This window comes from Pogoniulus pusillus, chromosome 25 (assembly GCF_015220805.1).
Source record: "Pogoniulus pusillus isolate bPogPus1 chromosome 25, bPogPus1.pri, whole genome shotgun sequence".
Lineage (NCBI taxonomy): Eukaryota > Metazoa > Chordata > Aves > Piciformes > Lybiidae > Pogoniulus > Pogoniulus pusillus.
This window is the reverse complement of record NC_087288.1, coordinates 15,483,626-15,505,591: the sequence shown is the minus strand read 5'-3', so window position 1 is coordinate 15,505,591 and position 21,966 is coordinate 15,483,626. Positions and strand designations below refer to the sequence as shown.

At 43.5% G+C, this 21,966-nt stretch overlaps 1 protein-coding gene across 3 annotated transcripts in view; it reads left to right on the top strand.

Moving 5' to 3' along the window:
* The window catches only part of EPRS1 (glutamyl-prolyl-tRNA synthetase 1), a 47,634-nt gene extending 34,789 nt beyond the window's left edge, over positions 1-12,845 (top strand). For all 3 annotated transcript variants that reach the window (XM_064164537.1, XM_064164535.1, XM_064164534.1), the window contains 8 exons: positions 871-972; positions 2,190-2,345; positions 2,467-2,664; positions 3,760-3,933; positions 7,227-7,387; positions 8,308-8,386; positions 11,633-11,697; positions 12,457-12,845. In XM_064164537.1, coding sequence (XP_064020607.1) covers positions 871-972; positions 2,190-2,345; positions 2,467-2,664; positions 3,760-3,933; positions 7,227-7,387; positions 8,308-8,386; positions 11,633-11,697; positions 12,457-12,607 — 1,086 coding nt within the window. In that variant the 3' untranslated portion in view covers positions 12,608-12,845. The remainder of the gene's footprint in view (positions 1-870; positions 973-2,189; positions 2,346-2,466; positions 2,665-3,759; positions 3,934-7,226; positions 7,388-8,307; positions 8,387-11,632; positions 11,698-12,456) is intronic.
* Positions 12,846-21,966: the final 9,121 nt, after the last annotated feature.

Genomic DNA, 21,966 nt, shown 5'->3' with positions numbered 1-21,966 from the left:
CCATTTTTAGTAAAACACACTTCATGAACATGTGTTGGTAATGTATGGTACTGAGTTGGAAAGGACCCTCAAAGGTCATCTTGTCCAACCTCTCTGCAGTGAGCAGGGACATGTTCAGCCAGATCTATCACAGTATCACACAGTATCACCAAGGTTGGAAGAGACCTCACAGATCATCAAGTCCAACCCTTTACCACAGAGCTCAAGGCCAGACCATGGCACCAAGTGCCACGTCCAATCCTGCCTTGAACAGCTCCAGGGACGGCGACTCCACCACCTCCCCGAGCAGCCCATTCCAGTGTCCAATGACTCTCTCAGGGAAGAACTTTCTCCTCACCTCCAGCCTAAATTTCCCCTGGTGTAGCTTGAGGCTGTGTCCTCTCATTCTGGTGCTGGCCACCTGAGAGAAGAGAGCAACCTCCTCCTGGCCACAACCACCCCTCAGGTAGTTGTAGACAGCAATAAGGTCTCCCCTGAGCCTCCTCTTCTCTAGGCTAACCAATCCCAGCTCCCTCAGCCTCTCCTCGTAGGGCTGTGCTCAAGGCCTCTCACCTCTAATTGGAGGTCTCCCTGTTCACTGCAGATGGGTTGGACAAGATGACCTTTGAGGGTCCCTTCCAACCCAATGCAAGCTGTGAATCACAGCACATACTTCACAGCAAAAGCATGAATGTGGTTTCTGTGATTTGTTTTTCTCACTGTTTTTAGTAAAACACTTTATGGACATATATTGTTGATTCTATTAAGTAGCAATCTGTGAATAGTTGACTTTTTCTCTTTATTCAGAATTTTCTAATATTTCTAAAGATTATTTTTAACAACAATTTGACACTTCAGATGGTGTTAATATTCTTTGTTCCCCCTCTCCAGCGCTGGGAGTTCAAACATCCTCAGCCTTTCCTTCGCACTCGTGAGTTCCTGTGGCAAGAAGGTCACACTGCATTTGCAACATATGAAGAAGCAGCAGAGGAGGTAAAAAGTGAATGCACTTTTGCTTTCAGAAAGTTACCTGACTCTATGTACAACATAAACTGATCTTTTTTTTTCCCTAGGGCCTCATAGAAATCTGTCTCCATTTCTGTGAGAATCCCACACGAAAATGCCAAGTGTACCAGAAACTTTTTCCTCAGATGTAACCCATGTCTGAGGCTTTAAGTCTCTCCAAACAGTACAGGGAGTTTGAAAAGTGTAGTATATAGAGAATGCTTTCCTTAAAAAGTATTTTCCTTTAAAATTCTGTTTCCCTAAAAATTTCAAGGGACAAGGGAGGTTATTCTGCCCCTGTACTCAGCACTGGTCAGGCCACCCCTTGAGTGCTGTGTCCAGTTCTGGGCTCCTCAATTCAAGAGAGATGTTGAGATGCTGGAACGTGTCCAGAGAAGGGCAACAAAGCTGGTGAGGGACCTGGAACACAAACCCTGTGAGGAGAGGCTGAGGGAGCTGGGGGTGTGCAGCCTGCAGAAGAGGAGGCTCAGGGCAGACCTCATTACTGTCTACAACTACCTGAAGGGAGGCTGTAGCCAGGTGGGGGTTGGTCTCTTTTGCCAGGCAACCAGCAACAGAACAAGGGGAGACAGTCTGAAGTTGCGCCAGGGGAAGTATAGGCTGGATGTTAGGAGGAAGTTGTTGGCAGAGAGAGTGATTGCCATTGGAATGGCCTGCCCAGGGAGGTGGTGGAGTCAGCATCCCTGGAGGTGTTCAAGAAAAGCCTGGTTGAGGCAATCGGTGCCATGGTCTAGTTGACTGGATGGTGCTGGGGATAGGTTGGACTGGATGATCTTGGAGGTCTCTTCCAACCTAGTTGATTCTATGATTCAACAATATATTCACATGGTAACTGCTAGAAATAGTAACACTTACTTTGTGCACAAGGCAGGTGTTTCATTTGAGTACCAGGACATATTTTTCTTTACCTGGAAGATATTCAGACTTTTAGGTGGAAACTAGAAGTCAGTTTAAGCATTGCACTGGGTTTTCTGCAGTAACTCTTCTTGTTCTCTGTCATGGTTGTTGCCATTTGCTTCACAGAAAATAATAGCCAATGTTTAAAGCAGTCGAAGAAATCCTTTTCTTTTTAAGCACAGTCTTGAGAAAGTGTTACCCTTTTCAAACTCTGGTGCATAAAAATATTTCTTGATTTAGCAAATACAAAATACTTTGTAATTCTGAAGACAGCACATTTATTGCAGGTGTTACAGATACTTGATCTCTATGCCCAAGTGTACGAAGATCTCCTAGCGATACCTGTTGTGAAAGGAAGGAAGACTGAGAAGGAGAAATTTGCTGGGGGTGATTATACAACCACTGTAGAGGCATTTATATCTGCCAGTGGAAGAGCTATCCAGGTATTTATCTATTAGGAGAGTTGTTTGTTATCAGTGAAAACAGTAAGATGAAAGCCTTAAACTCATGCCTGATACATTTAACTTTCCATTGAGCAGAATTTTCTCTCTGCAACTATTTCAGGGAGCAACATCACATCATTTAGGGCAGAATTTCTCAAAGATGTTTGAAATTGTATTTGAAGATCCCAAGAAACCAGGAGAAAAACAGTTTGCTTATCAGAATTCCTGGGGCCTTACAACGCGAACTATTGGTGTCATGACAATGATTCATGGAGATAACATGGGACTGGTGCTCCCACCTCGAGTAGCCTGTGTTCAGGTGTGTAAAAATGCCTAAAGCTACCATTTCTATTCCTTTCCTCTCTTGAAATCATGAGTGTTCCATGTTGGACACTTGGAAGATTTAATATAGGAGCCATCTAATTACAGAGTGAGTTCTGTAAAGCTTAACCCATTTAAAACAGTTTTATCAACGTCATTTGGATGAAAAGTACCAAAAGTACGTGAAAGGGACCTACAAGAAAGCCAGGAAGGGACTTTTTCATAGTGATAAGACTGAAGGGAATGAATTTAAGGTTGAGGAAGGTAGATTTAATCTGGATATTAGAAAACAAATTCTTTACAGCTAGGGTGGTGAGACACTGGAGCAGGTTACCTGGGCAAGTTTGGGATGCCCCTTCCTTGTAGGTGCTCAGGGCCAGGTTGGATTCTGCCCCTGTACTCTGCACTGGTTAGACCACACCTTGAGTGCTGTGTTCAGTTCTGGGCCCCCCAGTTTAGGAGGGACATTGAGATGCTTGAGCGTGTCCAGAGAAGGGCGACGAGGCTGGGGAGAGGCCTTGAGCACAGCCCTACGAGGAGAGGCTGAGGGAGCTGGGATTGGTTAGCCTGGAGAAGAGGAGGCTCAGGGGTGACCTTATTGCTGTCTACAACTACCTGAGGGGAGGTTGTGGCCAGGAGGAGGTTAATCTCTTCTCTCAGGTGGCCAGCACCAGAACAAGAGGACACAGCCTCAAGCTACACCAGGGGAAATTTAGGCTTGAGGTGAGGAGAAAGTTCTTCCCTGAGAGAGTCATTGGACACTGGAATGGGCTGCCCGGGGAGGTGGTGGAGTCGCCGTCCCTGGAGCTGTTCAAGGCAGGACTGGACGTGGCACTTGGTGCCATGGTCTGGCCTTGAGCTCTGTGGTAAAGGGTTGGACTTGATGATCTGTGAGGTCTCTTCCAACCTTGGTGATACTGTGTCCCTGCCCCATCATCTTTAAACCAGTCTATGAATCTATGAAAAGAGAAATGTATCCTTTCCTTTTGACAAACATGAACGAAATCACTGGGATATAAGGCCGTAATGTTGTTTTTCACTAGGGGTTAACTGGTATTTTACAGCCTAAAGTGTGTGTTATGTGGTATTGCAGGTTGTAATTATTCCCTGTGGTATCACAACTTCTCTTTCTGAAGAAGACAAAGAGGGTTTGTTGAAGAAGTGTAACGAATATCGGAACAGGCTGCTTGGTGTCAGTATCCGTGTACGAGCCGATTTAAGAGACAACTATTCACCTGGTTGGAAGTTCAACCACTGGGAACTTAAGGTACATTTACTTCCAAGAGGTGTTTTAAATCTTGTGGGAGGGAGAGGGGTCATGGTACTTTAATGTGTGCCTTGTATTCTGTATTTCTCTAAAAGAATTTCTGCCTGAAACTAGATGATTCTATGACTGATTCTCTAATCAGTGAACAGTTTTATTAGGCTGAAAGAATTGAATATGTTCAGCCTGGAGAGGAGAAGGGTCTGTGGAGACCTTGTAGCTACATTTCAGCATCTGAAGGGGCCCTACAGAAAGGCTGGGGAAGGACTGTTTAGAAGGGCTTGCAGCAATAGGATGGGGGGCAAGGGTTTTAAACTGGAGCAGGATAGATTTAGGTTGGACATTAGGAAGTTCTTCACAATGGGAGTGGTGAAATAATGGAACAGGTTGCTCAGGGCGCATCTCTGGACACATTCAGGATCAGACTTGGGCAGCCTGGTCTAGCTGGAGGTGTTTCTGCTTGACTGCAGAGGGGTTAGACAAGATGTCCTTTGAGAATCTCTTCCAACTCAGTGCAGTCTGTGAATTAAAGATGTGTTCTGAGAGCTGCTCTGTTTTCTAGGGTTTGTGTCACTACTGTTTTTGAACTTCTGAGTCTACACTTTGTATGCCTAGAAAATTAAATTAGTAGTGCAAGCAACTTGCATGTTTTAAAATTATTTGTACTAATGCTTCACGGTCTCCAGGCTCACAACAGTGCCTTTTCTGCACATTGTGGAACAGAAGGTAAGTTGGGGCCACAACAACCCCCAGCAGTGCTACAGGCTGCAGACAGAGTGGCTGAGAGCAGCCAGGAAGAAAGGGACCTGGGGATACTGGTAGATAGTAGCTGAAGATGAGCCAGCAATGTGCCCAGGTGGCCAAGAGAGCCAATGGCATCCTGGCCTGTATCAGGAGCAGTGCGGCCAGCAGGACAAGGGAGGTTATTCTGCCCCTGTACTCAGCACTGCTCAGGCCACACCTTGAGTGCTGTGTCCAGTTCTGGGCCCCTCAATTCAAGAGAGACGTTGAGGTGCTGGAAGGTGTCCAGAGAAGGGCACCAAAGCTGGTGAGGGGCCTGGAACACAAACCTTACGAGGTGAGGCTTAGGCAGCTGGGGGTGTGCAGCCTGGAGAAGAGGAGTCTCAGGGATGACCTCATTGCTGTCTACAACTACCTGAAGGGAGGTAGTAGCCAGGTGGGGGTTGGTCTCTTCTCCCAGACAACCAGCAATAGAACAAGGGGACACAGTCTCAAGTTGTGTTGGGGGAGGTCTAGGCTGGATGTTAGGAGGAAGTTGTTGTCAGAGAGAGTGATTGGCATTGGAATGGGCTGCCCAGGGAGGTGGTGGAGTCGCCATCCCTGGAGGTGTTCAAGCAAAGCCTGGATGAGGCACTTTGTGCCATGGTCTGCTTGATTGGCTAGGGCTGGGTGCTAGGTTGGCATGGATGATCTTGGAGGTCTCTTCCAACCTAGTTGATTCTGTGATTCTGTAAATCTGTACAGTGTAAACAAAGAAATGAGCCCTTTTTTGTTGTTTCAAAATTACCATGTTCCACTCATACCATAGTTGAGAGGAACATTTCTGCTTCATCAACTACAAGATTAAAACAAAAATAGTGAGCAGAACAAAACAATGGTTATCAGAAATTGAGCAATGCATTGAGGGATGTTATGGGAACATATTTTTGTTCTGGATTTTAAAATAGCTCAATATATTAATCTTCAGTGTAAGATGATAGAAGCTGAGCTGTTGAAAGCTCCCATTCTGTGCAAATTGTCTTCCCTTTATGTAATGCTTTTTTTTTTAATGAAAAGACATGTAAATCTCTTATTATTAATTCATGTTGGGAGACTTAAAATAAGCTCATCAAGGAGGCAGACATGATGTTTGTCATAAAATCTACTGATGTGTCCAACATAAGAGGTGAACTGCATCTCAGGCTAATTGCAGGCAAAGTGCACTTGTTTTATTGAGTAGTGATAAAGAATTTCACAGGGTAAAGAATACAAGAGTACTGCAGTAACAAGTGCAAGAACGAGCTAGAAAGTAGTTTGCCTTATGTATTTTTCAGCTTAGCAGATTTCTTATGTCCAAGTACTTGTTTTATAATGCCTGGCATTAGCCTCATTCTTAGAAGGTCATCCTACATGAGCTTTTGTCATCCTTGTTCCACTGCAAAGTAGTGTTGCAATTAGAAAAGCTAGATATGTTCTGCCAAGTTTTAATTGTGGTGATGTTTTTTTCTATGTGTCATAAAACAGTATGTTCAGTTCAGATTACTTGTTAATAATAGTTTTGAATAGCTGTTTATGTAGGTTTGCAGTAGGAGCAGTTATTTCACACTTCAGGAAGATTTTACTATGTTATTCATCTTTTTAGCACAAATAAAGGAGGGAGGATACACTCATTTGATTGATACGAGCTTGCAGAGACTGCAGAGCCCAAAATATTTAGCAAGCTTGTGTGAATGTCTTTGGTTTTCCTGTTCACCTGTTGAACACTGCTTTTAGTGCTTTAGCTTGCTGATTAGATTTCCCTTTACTGAAAAAAAGCCCAGACAAACAACAAAACCCAAAGCCTCCCACCAAAATGTATTTGCACTTACTTCATTTCTCATAAAATTATGTGCTATAGTGTGAGACATATGTTAGCAGGATGTAGGGAAAATAAGTTACACTCAGTGGAGTCTTAACTGACTAATACATTCAAAACTGTTTGTCTGATGGTATATGGGAGATGAGAAATTGCATGGCTGTTATCACCAAGGTTTATGAAGCATAAAAGCTTTACATAAATAAAGCAGCTGTTTGTGGTCAGATATTCTAGGCAATTGTGTTGATATTAAGGCTATATTTAACAACATTCACTGTTTGCTCTTCATACAGTTGAAAGAGTTTTGTGAAAACAGAATTAAAGGAGGACATTAAACTGACTATAGAAGTCTTAATCATTCAGACTTTAAAAGTCTGATTTGCACAATCCTGGGTTAATTGTCTTAGTGTAGTTTCAGTTGTGCTTTAACTGTCTTGCTGTTACTTGCATGTTGGCACAGATGCAGTCTCCAATCTCCTGAACTAAGTTTACAGCAAGGCAGAATGAACAAGTGAAGAGAGTGTAGATGGGAAAGAAAGGAACATGTAAAAGCAGTGGAACACATGCTGATTTTCTTTGAAGAAACTTAAATCTGTGAAGTGATTCCATATTAAGACCAAAGTGCAGGGGCTGGGGATGGAGCAGGGAAGAAAAAAGGAGCAAGAATGAAAGGACTCTTCTGATAATGACTTATCCTAACCTTTAACTCCTTTTGATGAAGGGTGTTCCAGTCAGGGTTGAGGTGGGACCACGAGACATGAAGAGCCAGCAGTTTGTAGCTGTTAGAAGAGACACAGGACAGAAGCTAACCTTTTCTGAACATGAAGCAGAAGATAGACTGAAGCAGATTTTGGAGGAGATCCAGGCTAACCTTTACAACAGGTAAATTGAGAGGTACAGTAAATGGTTGTGCTAATCACAGATGTGCTTTACCTCTCAGAAGGATTTCTCTCATTATTGGTTTATCTATGGAGAAAGACAGGTTAGGCTCATTTTTCTGTTTGTGGTGTTTTGTTTTTCTGTCTCTGAAACTGCTACACATACAGTGAGAGAATTTGTCTATTCTGCTCATGAAAAAGGATGTTAAAGGTTCTGAACTTGTTTGAAAACCTACTTCCATGTAAATTCATGTGAAATATTAATAAACATGGGATAACAATGCCTGGGATTCATTCCTGAAAGATCCATTGGGGTAGGGAATTTTGAGAGACACAAAGCTGTCCAAGAAGCATCAGTATTTGAAGTTCAGAAGTGTATTTTAAGGCCCTACATTGTCTTGACTTCCATAGGATTGTCTTCTCATAAGCAATCAAATGCTTCTGGAACAAAATGCCTTGCATGTCTGTCACTGCAGATTGCTCTTTGAACGTACACTGAGGAAGAACAGAGTGACCCAACACCAGGGCAAATGAGTTCTCCTTTATTCTGTGGTGATGAAAGTTGCTTGCAAGCAGAGTATTTTTACCTAGTTTTTAAAGCACTTTGCTCTTCAGATTTAGGAAGAAAATCTCAGAAATAAAATACACACCTGTAGTACCTAACTGTTTCTATTTACAGCTGGAACTGATGTGCACAGTAGTTTGAAGTAGCTTGGTGATATGTACAGCAACGTGGAGAACACTTCAGTGGCAGTTAAACCTTTATGTCTTTCAGGGCAGAAGTGCTAGAAGGCAGATTCCAATATGCATCTAGCTCCCCTCGTAACTTTTTGTTCTGACTGCCTTTTGAAAACTCAGTTTGTTTCACCAGTAAGGTTATATGCATAAATCTGCCCTGACCCATTTTGGTTTTCCTTTTCTTAGAGCTTCTGAGGACCTAAAAAGTCATATGGTGGTGGCAAATACTATGGAGGACTTTCAAAAAGAGCTTGATTTAGGAAAGGTAAGGAACTTGACTGCATTCTATTCCAAGTGCCTTCACATACTTTGTGGCCCTTACTAATTCCCAGGGACTAAATCTTCCAGAACTTCCATGTGAATTCTGTTGTGTTTTTTATGGAACTTTCTTCTCTCCTGTAGAGCTGCAGAAACATAAATTAGCTTTCCCTAAATCTGGGATACTTTTTGCTTGCTTTTTTTGCTGAAGTATTGCATTTAATAAATACTCTTTCAAGCTGCCACCGTTAAAAATGTATTTCTATGCCAGAGGTGTCCTGACGTGACTTAACAATGTTGCAGTTGGGAAATTTGCATTGGAGTGTTAAAATTGTAACATCAAATGCTTTTCAGGGAGACTAATGTAAATATTAAGATAAATTTACTGCCATTATTCTAATGCAAACAATGAATAACACCTGCCAAGTCTCATAATAAGGTCCAAGTAAGAGTTTAAAGTACATGCTATTTACGTCAAAGAATTTTACCTTTATGACCCCAGTAGAAGGCATTGGGTTCATTGGGAATTACTGCAAGTCAGAAACCTTCTTGGCTTGATAGTCAGGATAACCCTTAATGTGGGCACTTGTGGTCTACTGCTCTAGAGAAGTAGGAAAAAATTAAAGTCCTGGTAAAGCATTTGAAGTTTAGATGAGAGATTAAGACTTTGGCAGAGAATCTGAGCTGCTGCTTCTTTTTCAGCGATCCAGTGATGGAAGTTCTTAACCCTGAAATTCTGTCACAAACTTCAGCTTGTGAAATTGTTTGAGTAGATTCATGTTTTCATGTAGCAGAATCCTCAGCATCAAACATCAAAGCTATGTATTTTATAAAGAGACATCTATTGGGGTTTTTTTTCTGTAGCAATTAATTGTACTCAAAGTTTCTGATGCAAAGTGCACCAGTGCAAGGAATTCATAAAGTTTTTGTTAACTTACGGTTTTAAGCTTACAGCTGACCTCCAGTTACCCTCTTTTTTCTTACATTTCTTGCACTTAAATTCTATTTGTAATAAGTTTTAAATTAATAAGTGTGAACTTCAGAGGAGGGACTGATTTAGCAGCGTAGAAAGTTAAGGATACAGAGGGTTTAGGCATTCTGTGCAGTCTTTCTTTACTGACTGCAAAGTATAATTTCTTTCATGCAAATGTCTCTAAATGATCTGATTATGCTGCTGGTAGATTGTTAAGTGATGAAAGTCTTCAGTCCTTGCTTAACTAATAATTGTGCTCTGCATAGATGTACAACTGCTACTCTCATGTGTTGTGATTTCAAGATATGCCATCCACATATGAAGGAAAAAAAGGTCTCTGAAACTATGCTTGACTGTCTTCAAGACAAACAATCAAGGAAGACCTCCTTTGAGCCTTTAAAAAGCCTTATGAGATGCAGCAAACTTGTGTGTAAAGATAAAATGAAATGAAGTCTATCTCATTCCGAGAGCAGGAATGCAACATGAAGCTAATTGAATTATCCTTTGTACATGCACATAATTTATTATCCTTTAATTTTGATGAAATACTATAGAACTCCTTCCTTCTCCTGATGCAGAGGTTTCAAAAGATACCCTCTGCCTATGAAGAGGGTAAAACACCTGGTCTGCAATGTCCTACATTCACTGTTGTGTACAGCTAGATTCTAGAGAGGGCCAAGATAATTAAACTATTTGCATTATGTTTACAACTCTAATCTAGTTTATAATGTAGGTAAGCTTGGAAATGTGAACAAATATGTTTCCATTGCAAGTTGGGTACTGATTTGGTATTTAGGTTATCTGTGCTTACTATAATTGAAATGGAAAGAATTGCGTGTGCCGGTTTATGGCTGTTTCCCTCTCTAACTCTCTGTGTTGTACAGGCAAAATTGTGTTGCTGCCTAAGTATTCTCTACTGCCACCAAATGACACTGACTGCTGTTTTAAGAGGGAAATTTGTAACTTGAATAGTCCTGCTTCATTCCTATTGCTGGTTTTAGAATTGTAGAATCAGTCAGGGTTGGAAGGGGCCACAAGGATCATCTAGTTCCAACCCCCCTGCCATGGGCAGGGACACCTTACCCTAGATCAGGCTGCCCAGAGCCACATGCAGCATGGCCTTAAACACCTCCAGGGATGGGGACTCAACCACCTTTCTGGGCAACCCATTCCAGACTCTCACCACTCTCATGCTTAAGAAATTCCTCCTTACCTCCAGCTCCTCTGGGTCCATGCAGGTTTTTCCATACTGTACTGTGGAGGGATGACTGAGCTCATGGAGAGCAGCCAGGAAGAAGGGGACCTGGGGTTACTGGTAGATAGTAGGCTAAAGATGAGCCAGCAGTGTGACCAGGTGGCTAAGAGAGCCAATGGCATCCTGGCCTGGATCAGGAACAGTGTGGCCAGTAGGACAAGAGAAGTTATTCTTCTCCACTGGTCAGGCCACACGTTGAGTGCTGTGTCCAGTTCTGGGCCCCTCAATTCAAGAGAGATGTTGAGGTGCTGGAAAGTGTCCAGAGAAGGGTGACGAAGCTGGTGAAAGGCCTGGAACACAGCCCTCTAAGGAGAGGCTGAGGGAGCTGGGGGTGTGTAGTCAGAAGAGGAGGCTCAGGGGTGACCTCATTGCTGTCTACAACTACCTGAAGGGAGGTTGTAGCCAGGTGGGGTTGGTCTCTTCTGCCAGGCAAGCAGCAACAGAACAAGGGGACACAGTCTCAAGTTGTGTTGGGGGAGGTCTAGGCTGGATGTTAGGAGGAAGTTGTTGTCAGAGAGAGTGATTGGCATTGGAATGGGCTGCCCAGGGAGGTGGTGGAGGCACTTAGTCCCTGGAGGTCTTCAAGCAAAGCCTGGATGAGGCACTTAGTGCCATGGTCTAGATGACTGCATAGGGCTGGGTGCTAGGTTGGAGTGGATGATCTTGGAGGTCTCTTCCAACCTGGTTGCTTCTGTGATTCTAATGAGAAAGAGCCCAGAGAGGTTGTGGATGCCATCTCCCTGAACGTGTTCGTGAGCAGACTGGATGAGGCCTGGAGCAACCAAGTCTAGCTGAGTGGTGTCCCAGCCCATGTCAGGGAGGTTAGAATAGATGTTCTTTAAGGTTCTTTCCAACCTAAGCCATTCCATGATACTATCATTGAAATCTGCTAGTAACAATCATAACTTTTCCCACTTAAAGTCTTTATGTGGTCTTAAGGTTTGGGAATCCTCCAGAAACAAAGGTGATTTGTTTTTTTTTTAATGTGTAACTGGTTTGGTTTTTTTTCTCTCCTTCCCTTTCAGATTGTACAAATCCCTTTTTGTGGGGAAGTTGATTGCGAGGATTGGATCAAGAAGACCACTGCCAGGTAAAATATAACTGAACTGGAGAGCAGGAAAGTATTTTGAATATAAAACAAGGATGTAAGATGCTTCTGGGCATAACACTAGTGTACAGTGTTCGCCTTTGCCTCTTCCCCTTTGCTCTGTTCTTGTAAGACCCCACCTCAAAATAATGCATCCAGTTCTGGTGTCCTCATCATAAGAAGGATACAGCTGTTGGAGCAAGTCCAGAGGAGGGCCACAAAGATGGCCCAAGGGCTAGAACACCTCTGCTATGAGGATAGACTGAGGGAGCTGGGGTTGTTCAACCTGGAAAAGAGAAAGACTCCAGGGGGACCTTATAGCTGCCTTCCAGTACTTTAAGGGGGCCGACAGGAAGACCAGAGAGGGAATTTTCATAAGGGTGTCTAGTGATAGGACCAAGAGGGAATGGTTTTAAGCTGAGGAAGAAGTTCTTCAGTACAGGGGTGGTGAGACTCTGGAATAGGTTGTCCAGAGAGGTTGGGGATGCCCTCTCCCTACAGGCGTTCAAGGCTGGGTTGGATGAGGCCTTGGGCAATCAAATCTAGTTGAGAGGCATCCCTGCCCCAGGCAGAGAGGTTGGAGTAGTCCCTTCTAACCTAAGCCATTCTGCGATTTGACCTGTCCTGGGTAATGGAATATATTTACTGCCTTAATTCTGAAACTTTCAGACTCTTTAGCATGCTTTTGAGATTTTATTATAATATACTTTATTACACCTTTATTTTTAAGCAAAAGTATTTATGAATGTGCTTTTATTTCAGGGATCAAGATCTTGAACCTGGTGCCCCCTCCATGGGAGCAAAAAGCCTCTGCATACCTTTCCAGCCTCTCCGTGAACTACAGCATGGGGCAAGATGTGTCTGTGGCAAAAACCCTGCCAAGTTTTACACTTTATTTGGTCGTAGTTACTAAATCACTGTTGAAAGCTCCTTTTTTTTCCTTGATCTGTGAATTCAACTTTTTTTAATGAGACTGAAGTAGCCCCCAAATTTAATCAGTTTTGCGAGTTTTTAAACAATCCAACACACAAAGCCATAAACCAAAACGTCCCTTCCTCTCCCTGTCCCCCAGCTGGCAATCTTAGGCTAGGAGTAATTCACAGACTTTTCTGTAAACACCTCTACTAATAAACCTGTATTGTGAGCTGTAATATGCTTTGTTTTTTTCTGTGCCACTCAGTGGGGAGGATGGGTGCCCTTTGGTCATCTCTTTTATCCATTTTCATGCATGCATTGTCTTGTACATTGAGAAAACACTTGAAAGGTTGGAGGGAATGTCATAAACACCCCACAGTTCAGTGGGCCAACAAGGTTGGAAGAGACCTCAGAGATCATCAAGTCCAACCCTTTACCACAGAGCTCAAGGCTAGACCATGGCACCAAGTGCCACATCCAATCTTGCCTTGAACAGCTCCAGGGACGGCGACTCCACCACCTCCCCGGGCAGCCCATTCCAGTGTCCAATGACTCTCTCAGGGAAGAACTTTCTCCTCACCTCCAGCCTAAATTTCCCCTGGTGTAGCTTGAGGCTGTGTCCTCTCGTTCTGGTGCTGGCCACCTGAGAGAAGAGAGCAACCTCCCCCTGGCCACAACCACCCTTCAGGTAGTTGTAGACAGCAATAAGGTCACCCCTGAGCCTCCTCTTCTCCAGACTAACCAATCCCAGCTCCCTCAGCCTCTCCTCATAGGGCCTCATAGATAAAACATCTGCTTTTAATTGTGCCTTCGAAGTTTTTTGTACAGACTTGCTGCTAGCTTGCAGGCATGGTAAATGCTACCCTTTTTGAGAGGAGCCAGGTGTTTCAAGGAGTATTTTCACCTCATGGTAAAACAGGCTTGAAAGCCTCTTTAGGTTAAATGCCACATTGTTAGCAAGATGCAGGGGAATGCTGTTTCTTGCAGATATCTTGCAAAGCCTTGTTTTTCTTATCTTGTAAACTGGTATTTATAGCTGTTTCAGTGATCCTGTAATGAGTAATGCAATGGCAATCTGTAGTCATTCTCAGCCTGGAGAAGAAAAGACTCTGGGAAGAACCTTATTGCTGCCCTCTAATACTTGAAGGAGGCGTACAGGAAGGCTGGAGGAGGGGCTTTTCATAGGCAATGAAGTGGTTCTAAGCTGAGGAATAAGTTCTTCAGTGCAAGAGAGATGTTGAGGTGCTGGAAGGTGTCCAGAGAAGGGCAACAAAGCTGGTGAAAGGCCTGGAACACAGCCTTGTGAGGAGAGGCTGAGGGAGCTGGGGTTGTTTAGCCTGGAGGAGAGGAGGCTCAGGGATGACCTCATTGCTGTCTACAACTGCCTGAAGGGAGGCTGTAGCCATGTGGGGTTGGTCTCTTCTGCCAGACAACCAACAACAGAACAAGGGGACACAGTCTCAAGTTGTGTCAGGGGAGGTACAGGCTGGATGTTAGGAGTAAGTGCTTCACAAAGAGAGTAATTGGCATTGGAATGGGCTGCCCGGGGAGGTGGTGGAGTCACTGTCCCTGGAGGTGTTCAAGAAAAGAACAGTGGATGAGGCACTTAGTGCCATGGTCTAGGTGATTGGACAGGGCTGGGTTCTAGGTTGGCCTGGATGATTTTGGAGCTCTTTTCCAACCTGACTGATTCTGTAATTCTTAACCTTTTTTTCCAAGTTATGTAGGTCAGCTGGTGTTTATCATCATCAGAAAAGATTCTGCACAGCAGCTGCTTCTCTGGTGGAACTCTGGATGCCCATGAAGGTTGTGGATGCCTCTTCCCTGGGCATGTTCAAGGCCAAGTTGGATGAGGCCTTGAACAGCCAAGTCTAGTTGAGAGGCATGGTGGGGAGATTGGTAAGTTGAGCTGTAAAGTCCCTTCCAACCTAATTCATTTTCTGTGATTTTCACTGGTGAAAATTTTAGGCTGTAGTTGTACCTGTATCATGTTTTCACAAAACCCTTCTGCCTTTCCTGTCCTTACTCTGTGTTACTTTAGCAGAGAAAGCTGGATGGTGCAGAGTTATTAAATTGCTTGTAAGAATAAACTTCCACTCTGAGTACAGGATTGACTTAAAAGTAGATAGTTCTGGAACCAAGTAACTTTTGAATAACATGTGCTTAAGGTTACTTTTTCCTCCTCTGTGTTTGAAGGCTATGTAAACTGCTTTCCCTGAAAAGAGTTGAGTACACACCTGTCAAATAAAAAGCTGGACCTCAGACTCTTCCTAGGACAATACTACACAGCCTGGCTGATTTCAAAACCCTGTTTTTATGTAGCATGGGCTAAAAGTCTTAAGCACACAAGAGACTTGCAGTGGTACTTCCAGCCCTTTACTATTTTTCTGCTTTTCAAAAGCATGCAGGTTGTTTGCTTTTGTCCAGATTCCTGTGGTCAGCCTTCCTAGCCAAAATGTTTAATACTCAATTTGAAGCAGTGGCCTATCTGGTTTAGGATAAGGCACCTTGGGATGATACCTCAGGTTTTTAAATAGAATAGTGTGAAGATGAGTAAATATTTCAGATAACTTGCTCAGAATGCTTGAGCAATTGAAAATTCTCTAATATTCCTCAGGTGATGATTACTTCTGGAAGGTTTGCTTCAGTTTCATACCTTGAAGGATGATTAGTTCTGAAAGGTTTGCTTGCAACTTAAAATCATAGAATCAACCAGGTTGGAAGAGAGCTCCAAGATCATCCAGTCCAACCTAGCCTTAGCCAATCAACTAGATCATGGCACTAGGTACCTCAGCCAGTCTTTTATTGAACACCTTCAGGGACAGTGACTCCACCACCTCCCTGGATAGCCCATTCCAATGGCAAATCACTCACTCTGGGAAGATCTTCCTCCTAACATCCAGCCTATATCATCTGGCTTGCATCCATCTACCCAAATATAGTGAGAGAATATAAGCAACTTCTCTGGTGAAGTAGTGAGTAAAAGATTTGGGTAAGGATATGTCAGTGCCTGCAATCATCTTGCTTTCAGTTGATGCAGCAGATGAGTGGTCGTAAGGTGTTCCTGTCCTGATGTGCTGTCTCTGGCACTGACTGGAGTTACACTTTGAGAAACAGCATAAGTAGTAATGAGAGGGTGATGTTTCCTCAGCCACAGATGAAGGATAGCTGAGACTACTTCAGAGGTATTGCCTGCTGCAGCACTCTTCCTGAGACAAGGGGAGAAGCTGCCTCAGTGTTCTTGGGCATAAGAGAGAGGAGTGGACCAGGATTTTTTTAACAGCAAACTAGATAATAAAAAAGATGATCCCTTTCAGCTCCAACTGAAACACTCTACAGCGCTGACGGTTTGAAAATGAGGTGTGGAAGACAGTTCATAGCCCAGAACAAAGGGAAGGCAAAGCTAAACGCAGTCTCTAACGCTGCTGCAGCCTTATCAGTTTGAACAAACAGCCAATCTCCAACCAGTTGACTGGATCAGATTAATGAGTAAGCATGTTGACAGCACCATTCTTAGAAATTAGTTGCTCTCGACCTATATAAATGAGTTTGGTGTCAGAGATTTCACAGACATCCACTCCCTTTCCCCCCCCTCCCCTTCCTCTTTCAGCTAGCATGTTTCTCCCTCATCATCTTCAAGTATGAAGTGTCTGGAATGTTGATGACTCACCTGTGGTGATCTTCCACAGAGAGGCTAACGTCTGAGACTTGTCCTGTCCGTGGCAGGTATCCTTTCACCAGAAGCCAAATCTGGGCTATGTGTAAAGCATTATGGAAGTGTCCATACTTTCATACTGGCATGAAAACTTTCAGGCCTGTAGTAGATTGTTAGAAAGTAAGTATATGAATCAGAACCACAGAATGGTAGGGGTTAGAAGGGGGTTCTAAAGATCACCTAGTCCAACCTCCCTACTAAAGCAGGGTAACCTAGATTAAATCATATGGGAACATGTCCAGGTGAGGTTTGAATGCCTTCTGAGCCGGAGGCTTCACAACCTTTCTGTGCAGCCTGTTCCAGTGCTCTACCACCCTCACAGTGAAGACTTTTTCTGTAAGTTAAACTGAAACACAGGAGTTTCCATATAGTTTGCATTGTCCCTTCTACTGTCTGTAGGCAGCACTGAGAAGAATCTGACTTTGTTTTCCTCACACTCAGCCTTTAGATAGCGATAAGCGTTAATGAATTCCAGTCTCCTCCGGGATAAACAGTCTCTGTTCTCTCAGCCTTTCCTCATAAAGTAGATGTTCCAGTTCCTTAATCACCTTAGTGGCTCTTTACTGGACTCTCTCCAGTAGTTCCTTGTCCTTCATGAACTGGGGAGCCCAGAAATGGTTTCAGTTTTCAAGATGAGGCCTCACCAAGGCAGAGTAGAGGGAGAGGAGAACTTCCACTGATGTGCTGACCACACTTCTCTTAATTGTGTACTAGCATACACTACAGGTGATTAAATGGTCCTGCTCTCTGCTTGTAATAGAACTGAAAACCTCCTTGTGTGCCTTAGCTGTATACTGATACATTCAGGTTAAAGAGCACAGTAAGGTGGGATGTAGAGGAACTGCTTTAACCTGGTGCTGCTCCTTACTGACGAAAGAGAGCACACTTGAACATTTTGGCTCTGCTTCATTTAGCTCAACCTCTTGTTTTAGCAATGGAGACCTTGCGTAGGGCAGGACTTCTGAGAGCTCTGAAGTTTGATGTTGATCTGTTCCCATTGAAGACAACAGCTTGGGTAAAAAAACTTCTCACTTTTCATGCTCCGTAGCTCAGAGAATAAAATAATTAAGTAGCTGAATGTTATTTTAATAAATGAAGGAGGAAAACACCATAGGAATGCTTGGAATAGAAATGGTAGCACAGGTGAGAGAGGATGAAGAGCAAGTAACCAATTTCAACATTTTGATTAAAATGTGTTAGTGATGTTTGCAGATGGGAGGGGGAAGGAAAGGGGGAATCATAGAATCATAGAATCAACCAGGTTGGAAGAGACCTCCAAGATCATCCAGTCCAACCTAGCACCCAGCCCTGACCAGTCAACTAGACCATGGCACTAAGTGCCTCATCCAGTCTTTTCGGGAAGACCCCCAGGGACGGTGACTCCAACACCTCCCTGGGCAGCCCATTCCAATGCCAATCACTCTCTCTGTGAAGAACTTCTTCCTAATATCCAGCCTAGACCTACCCTGGCACAACTTGAGACTGTGTCCCCTTGTTCTATTGCTGGTTGCCTGGGAGAAGAGGCCACCCCCCACCTGGCTACAATGCCCCTTCAGGTAATTGTAGACAGTAATAAGATCACCCCTGAGCCTCCTCTTCTCCAGGGGAGCCCACAAGAGTTGCAGCTGCAATGTATAGGTAGGCAAATGACCGAATGTTTAGGATTACCTCTGCTGGCAGGCAAATCTTCTAACAAACTGGACTTTAAACATAAATATTTTGGCTGTTTGAAACCTTGTGAACAAAGAAACTAAATGCATACTGAGGGTGGGCACCTGAGTGTTTAAGGTTCATTCACCTTGGGAAGTCTAAGGTCAGCAGGGACAGTTGGTCAGCTCAGATTATCAGTATTATCTTATCTCTCTGTGTGGCTGTACTGCATATCATTCCCTTCCGTTTTACCTTGTAACTAGCTGTGTGCATTTATGTACACAGATGGGCATCTCAAACAAAGACTGGATCATAAACTTTTCAAGGAAGGCACCTGCCCTTATCATCTCTCTTGCCTAGTGCGTTATTACCAGCCAGGTTTCCTTCTCCATGTGAGCATACACTCAAGAGTTCAACAGGTACTGCAACGAGTGACAAAAACCCAACCGAAATAAAAGTTACTGCTCCAGGTTCTTTGTTCCAGCAATGGCACCAAGTGCAAGCTGGGGCTTCTGCAGCTCTTATTTCCCCCTTGACTTCTGGTCATGCTTTCTTTATATCCAAGTCTTCCTTGCCAGGATTTCTTTGGCAGGGATAGGCAGGGTTTTCTGAATGGGAAATAAATGATGTGCTTTGTGTTTATTCTTAAGGCTCAGCTGTATTTACTGGCTGCAGATTTAGATGATGGCTTCTAACTTAGCTCCATTTCACAGATCACAATGTTAGGGGTTGGAAGAGACCTCTAAAGATCATCTAGTCCAACTCCCTTGTCAAAGCAGGATCACCTAGAGCAGGCCACACAAGAGCACATCCAGGCAGGTTTTGAAAGTCTTGGGTGAAGGAGACTCCACAACCTCTCTGGGAAGCCTTTTCCAGTGCAGTGTTAAAACATGATAAAAGTAGAAGCAGTTAAGAACCTTAGGTTGCTAAAATCAGTCGATTAATTCAAGGCCAAACAATCCAAGGTTGCTGATAAATTCAGTTCTCTTTGAAACTTGCTCTTGGGGCAGCATGTTCAACAAACCTTGCAGGCAGTTCATGTTTACTCTGTGCTTAAAAATCATATCCCTATCTAACATGGATTTCAAATGTCCTCCTACACAGGTGTGTGGCAGTGTCTTCTCAGTACTACAAGTAACTGGCAGCAGAAATGTCTGAAATGGATGTCTGAGGAGCGTTTGGTGCAAAAGAGTTGCCCTTCTAGCTGCATACAATTTTGGATTCACCTTCTTAAGCTCTCCTCGTTGAGTCTTTTAAGGCAATGGCAGTGGTGGTGCTCTAGCAGTCTCTCTTTAGTTTATCTTCAGTTTTGTGAGGGGAAAGGAAAAAAGAACAACAACAACAAAAAAAGAACTTCCTGAGGGTGGAACTCCCACAGTGACTGGAGCCTTCAGGTTGCCTTCACATGACAAATCTTGCTGAGCTGCCCTTTAAACTGACTTATTGCTTTACTGCTTCCTATAAAAGTGACTCCCACATGTGAGCAGCACTGACAGGTGACAGGCAGAACCGCAGGCAGCGAGCTGCTCCTTGCACAGCTCCCTCCTGCTCCGAGTAAGGGGAAGAGAGCTGCAGAAATTGATTCTGTTAGGAAATGGGTCGCTACTCGGGCAGGAGCAGCAGGCTCATCTTCATGTCTCTGGTGAGCCTCCTGCTTTTTGCTGCTGAGATCTCAGTAGGCTACATTGGCAACTCTCTTGCCTTAGCCTCAGATGCCTTTGCTGTTCTTTCTCACTCCATCTCTATGATCATCGGTTTGTTTGGGGTCAGGCTCAGTCGCATCAGGCGGCACAAAGCTAACACTTTTGGCTTCATCAGGGCAGATGTGCTAGGAGCTTTTGGCAACTCTGTTTTTGCCGCCGCCCTGATGTTTAGCATCTTCATTGAAGCGATCAAGAGATTTATCGATCCTCAGAAGACTGAGAAAGCACTGATTGTCCTCATTGTTGGGATTGTCGGTCTGTTCTTCAATGTGTTCAACTATGTCATCTTCCTGGACTGCTGTTATTGTCATGCACCCCGAGAAGACATTGAAACAGGTAAACAACCTAACGTAGTTGCTCAACAGTCCAAGCCCTCTGCACTTCTGCCTAATGATTTTTCTAGAGACTGTTTACTGCTGCTCTTAGATGGGAGAGTTGAATGCTGTTGTCTTCTTCGTTCCTTTATTAGCAAGGGTAATGGACTTTATGCCTGAGCCCATATAAGTTTCTAGCTGTCACACATCTGCTTCTCAGTAAGTAACATGTTAAGCAAGTAGTGCATCATGTTTTGACTTTCTAAAGCATGCAGTGGTCTACAAGAGAACCTTTCTCCCTAACCCACTGGCTGGCTAAACATGGGACAAAGTGTTCTAACACCCTGAGGAGATGCTTGTTAAGAAGTAACTAATCCTGAAACACCAATCATCCACAATCCCCTCTCACAATGCCTTAGTAATTTTGCTGTCATTTTTGTCTAGGAGGTGGTTGTCTTTGGAGAAGTGTTCACAGTTTGTACGAAACAAAAGAATAGATTTGGGGCAAAAGGAGAGCCTCTGCTTTGCCTGATTTGGGGGGGTAACTGTTTTGAGAATGTTCAGATGTTGGGCAAAAGAGCTGTGAATACAGAGCTGAGGTATTCTTTGGTGATGTTAACCTGTGCTCGGGAGAGTGTGAAGGGGAGAAGCAGGGATACTCTGTTAGGTTAATCTTTTGCTGGAGATTGTTGCACACAAGGAGCTTTAACCTTTTAGTGTAGCTTTTCTCAGCATGCAAATTTAAACTTAGTACACTTGGGAGGAGGGACGTGGAGTAGGTTTTTATTCCTGCAGGCACTATCTGGCTTCGTTTGACATAAGATGCATGTGAGTTGTTTTTCCCTCTCTGTATATAAATATATATATGTGTGTGTATAAAAAAACCCATAGTTGTTAAAAATAAAACTATTTCAGTTGGGATGGGAACCAGACATGTGCTAAGCATTAACTGGACATCCTGGGGCGGAAACTGAGAGAACTTCTCTAAAATAAAGCAGGTTTGTACTGCTTTAGGTGAAGTAAGGTAAGTCTTACATCTGACTTTAAGGCTGGACAAAGCTTTGGGGTTAGGAAGTACAAGTTTGTTGGTTTACAATTCAGTATTGAATGTGCTTTCTGTAGGCTTTGATGAGGAAAAGATTTCTGTTCATTATTCAAGCTGTCTCCAGAGGGTACTGAAGCTTTTGTTTTCCTGGTGTGTAACACTAAGCCCAGATACACAGCTTACTTTACTGCCTGTTTTTTGAGCTGCCCAGCTGTTTGAAATTTGGGCTGCCCTTAGACTAATCACATACCTAACAGTGCATATTTAACAGGAGGATTTAAAGGGGGGTTATATTAGGAACTGTCAGCAACTCCTCCCAAAGTCTGCTTTGATGGCTTCTTTGAAGACTGCATCTAAAATTGTGCTGCTGGGTGAAGTCAAGGAGAAGGAACTCATTGACATATAAACCCAAAGGCAGAGAGTGTCAGGCAACTAGGGAATTAACTGCAGTGAATGGCAAGTTGTAGGTAAATGCTGCTCTTCCCAGATTTCCAGAATCCTGCTCCTAACAGCTCTTTGGGACCACGCAAACATCCACATGCCTCTCCCCCTGATAGACTCACATCCAAATTCCTGGCAACTCTGCTTTGTTTTCAACTAAATTTCAGTCGCTTAGGCCAGGGATGATTTGTTTTGTACCATTCCATAAACACAGTGTGTAAATCTGTTGGTTTTCCTCTCTGTTTCTGGTATGGTAAATCTTCTCTGCTTGTGGTAATGCCTACAGGCAAGGGAATGCCCTTTTGTAAAGTAAAAGGAATGTTCCTTTCTTCTGGATTTCATTTTATGATTCTCACTTGGGTAAAATTTCACATTATTTCCTCTAACTCTCCCTACAACCATCCTGAGTGGGGATTTTATTATATTGCTTTAAAAAGAGATGTTATTCCCCAAATAGTTATACCCTGAAAAGTATAGTTATATTAGAAT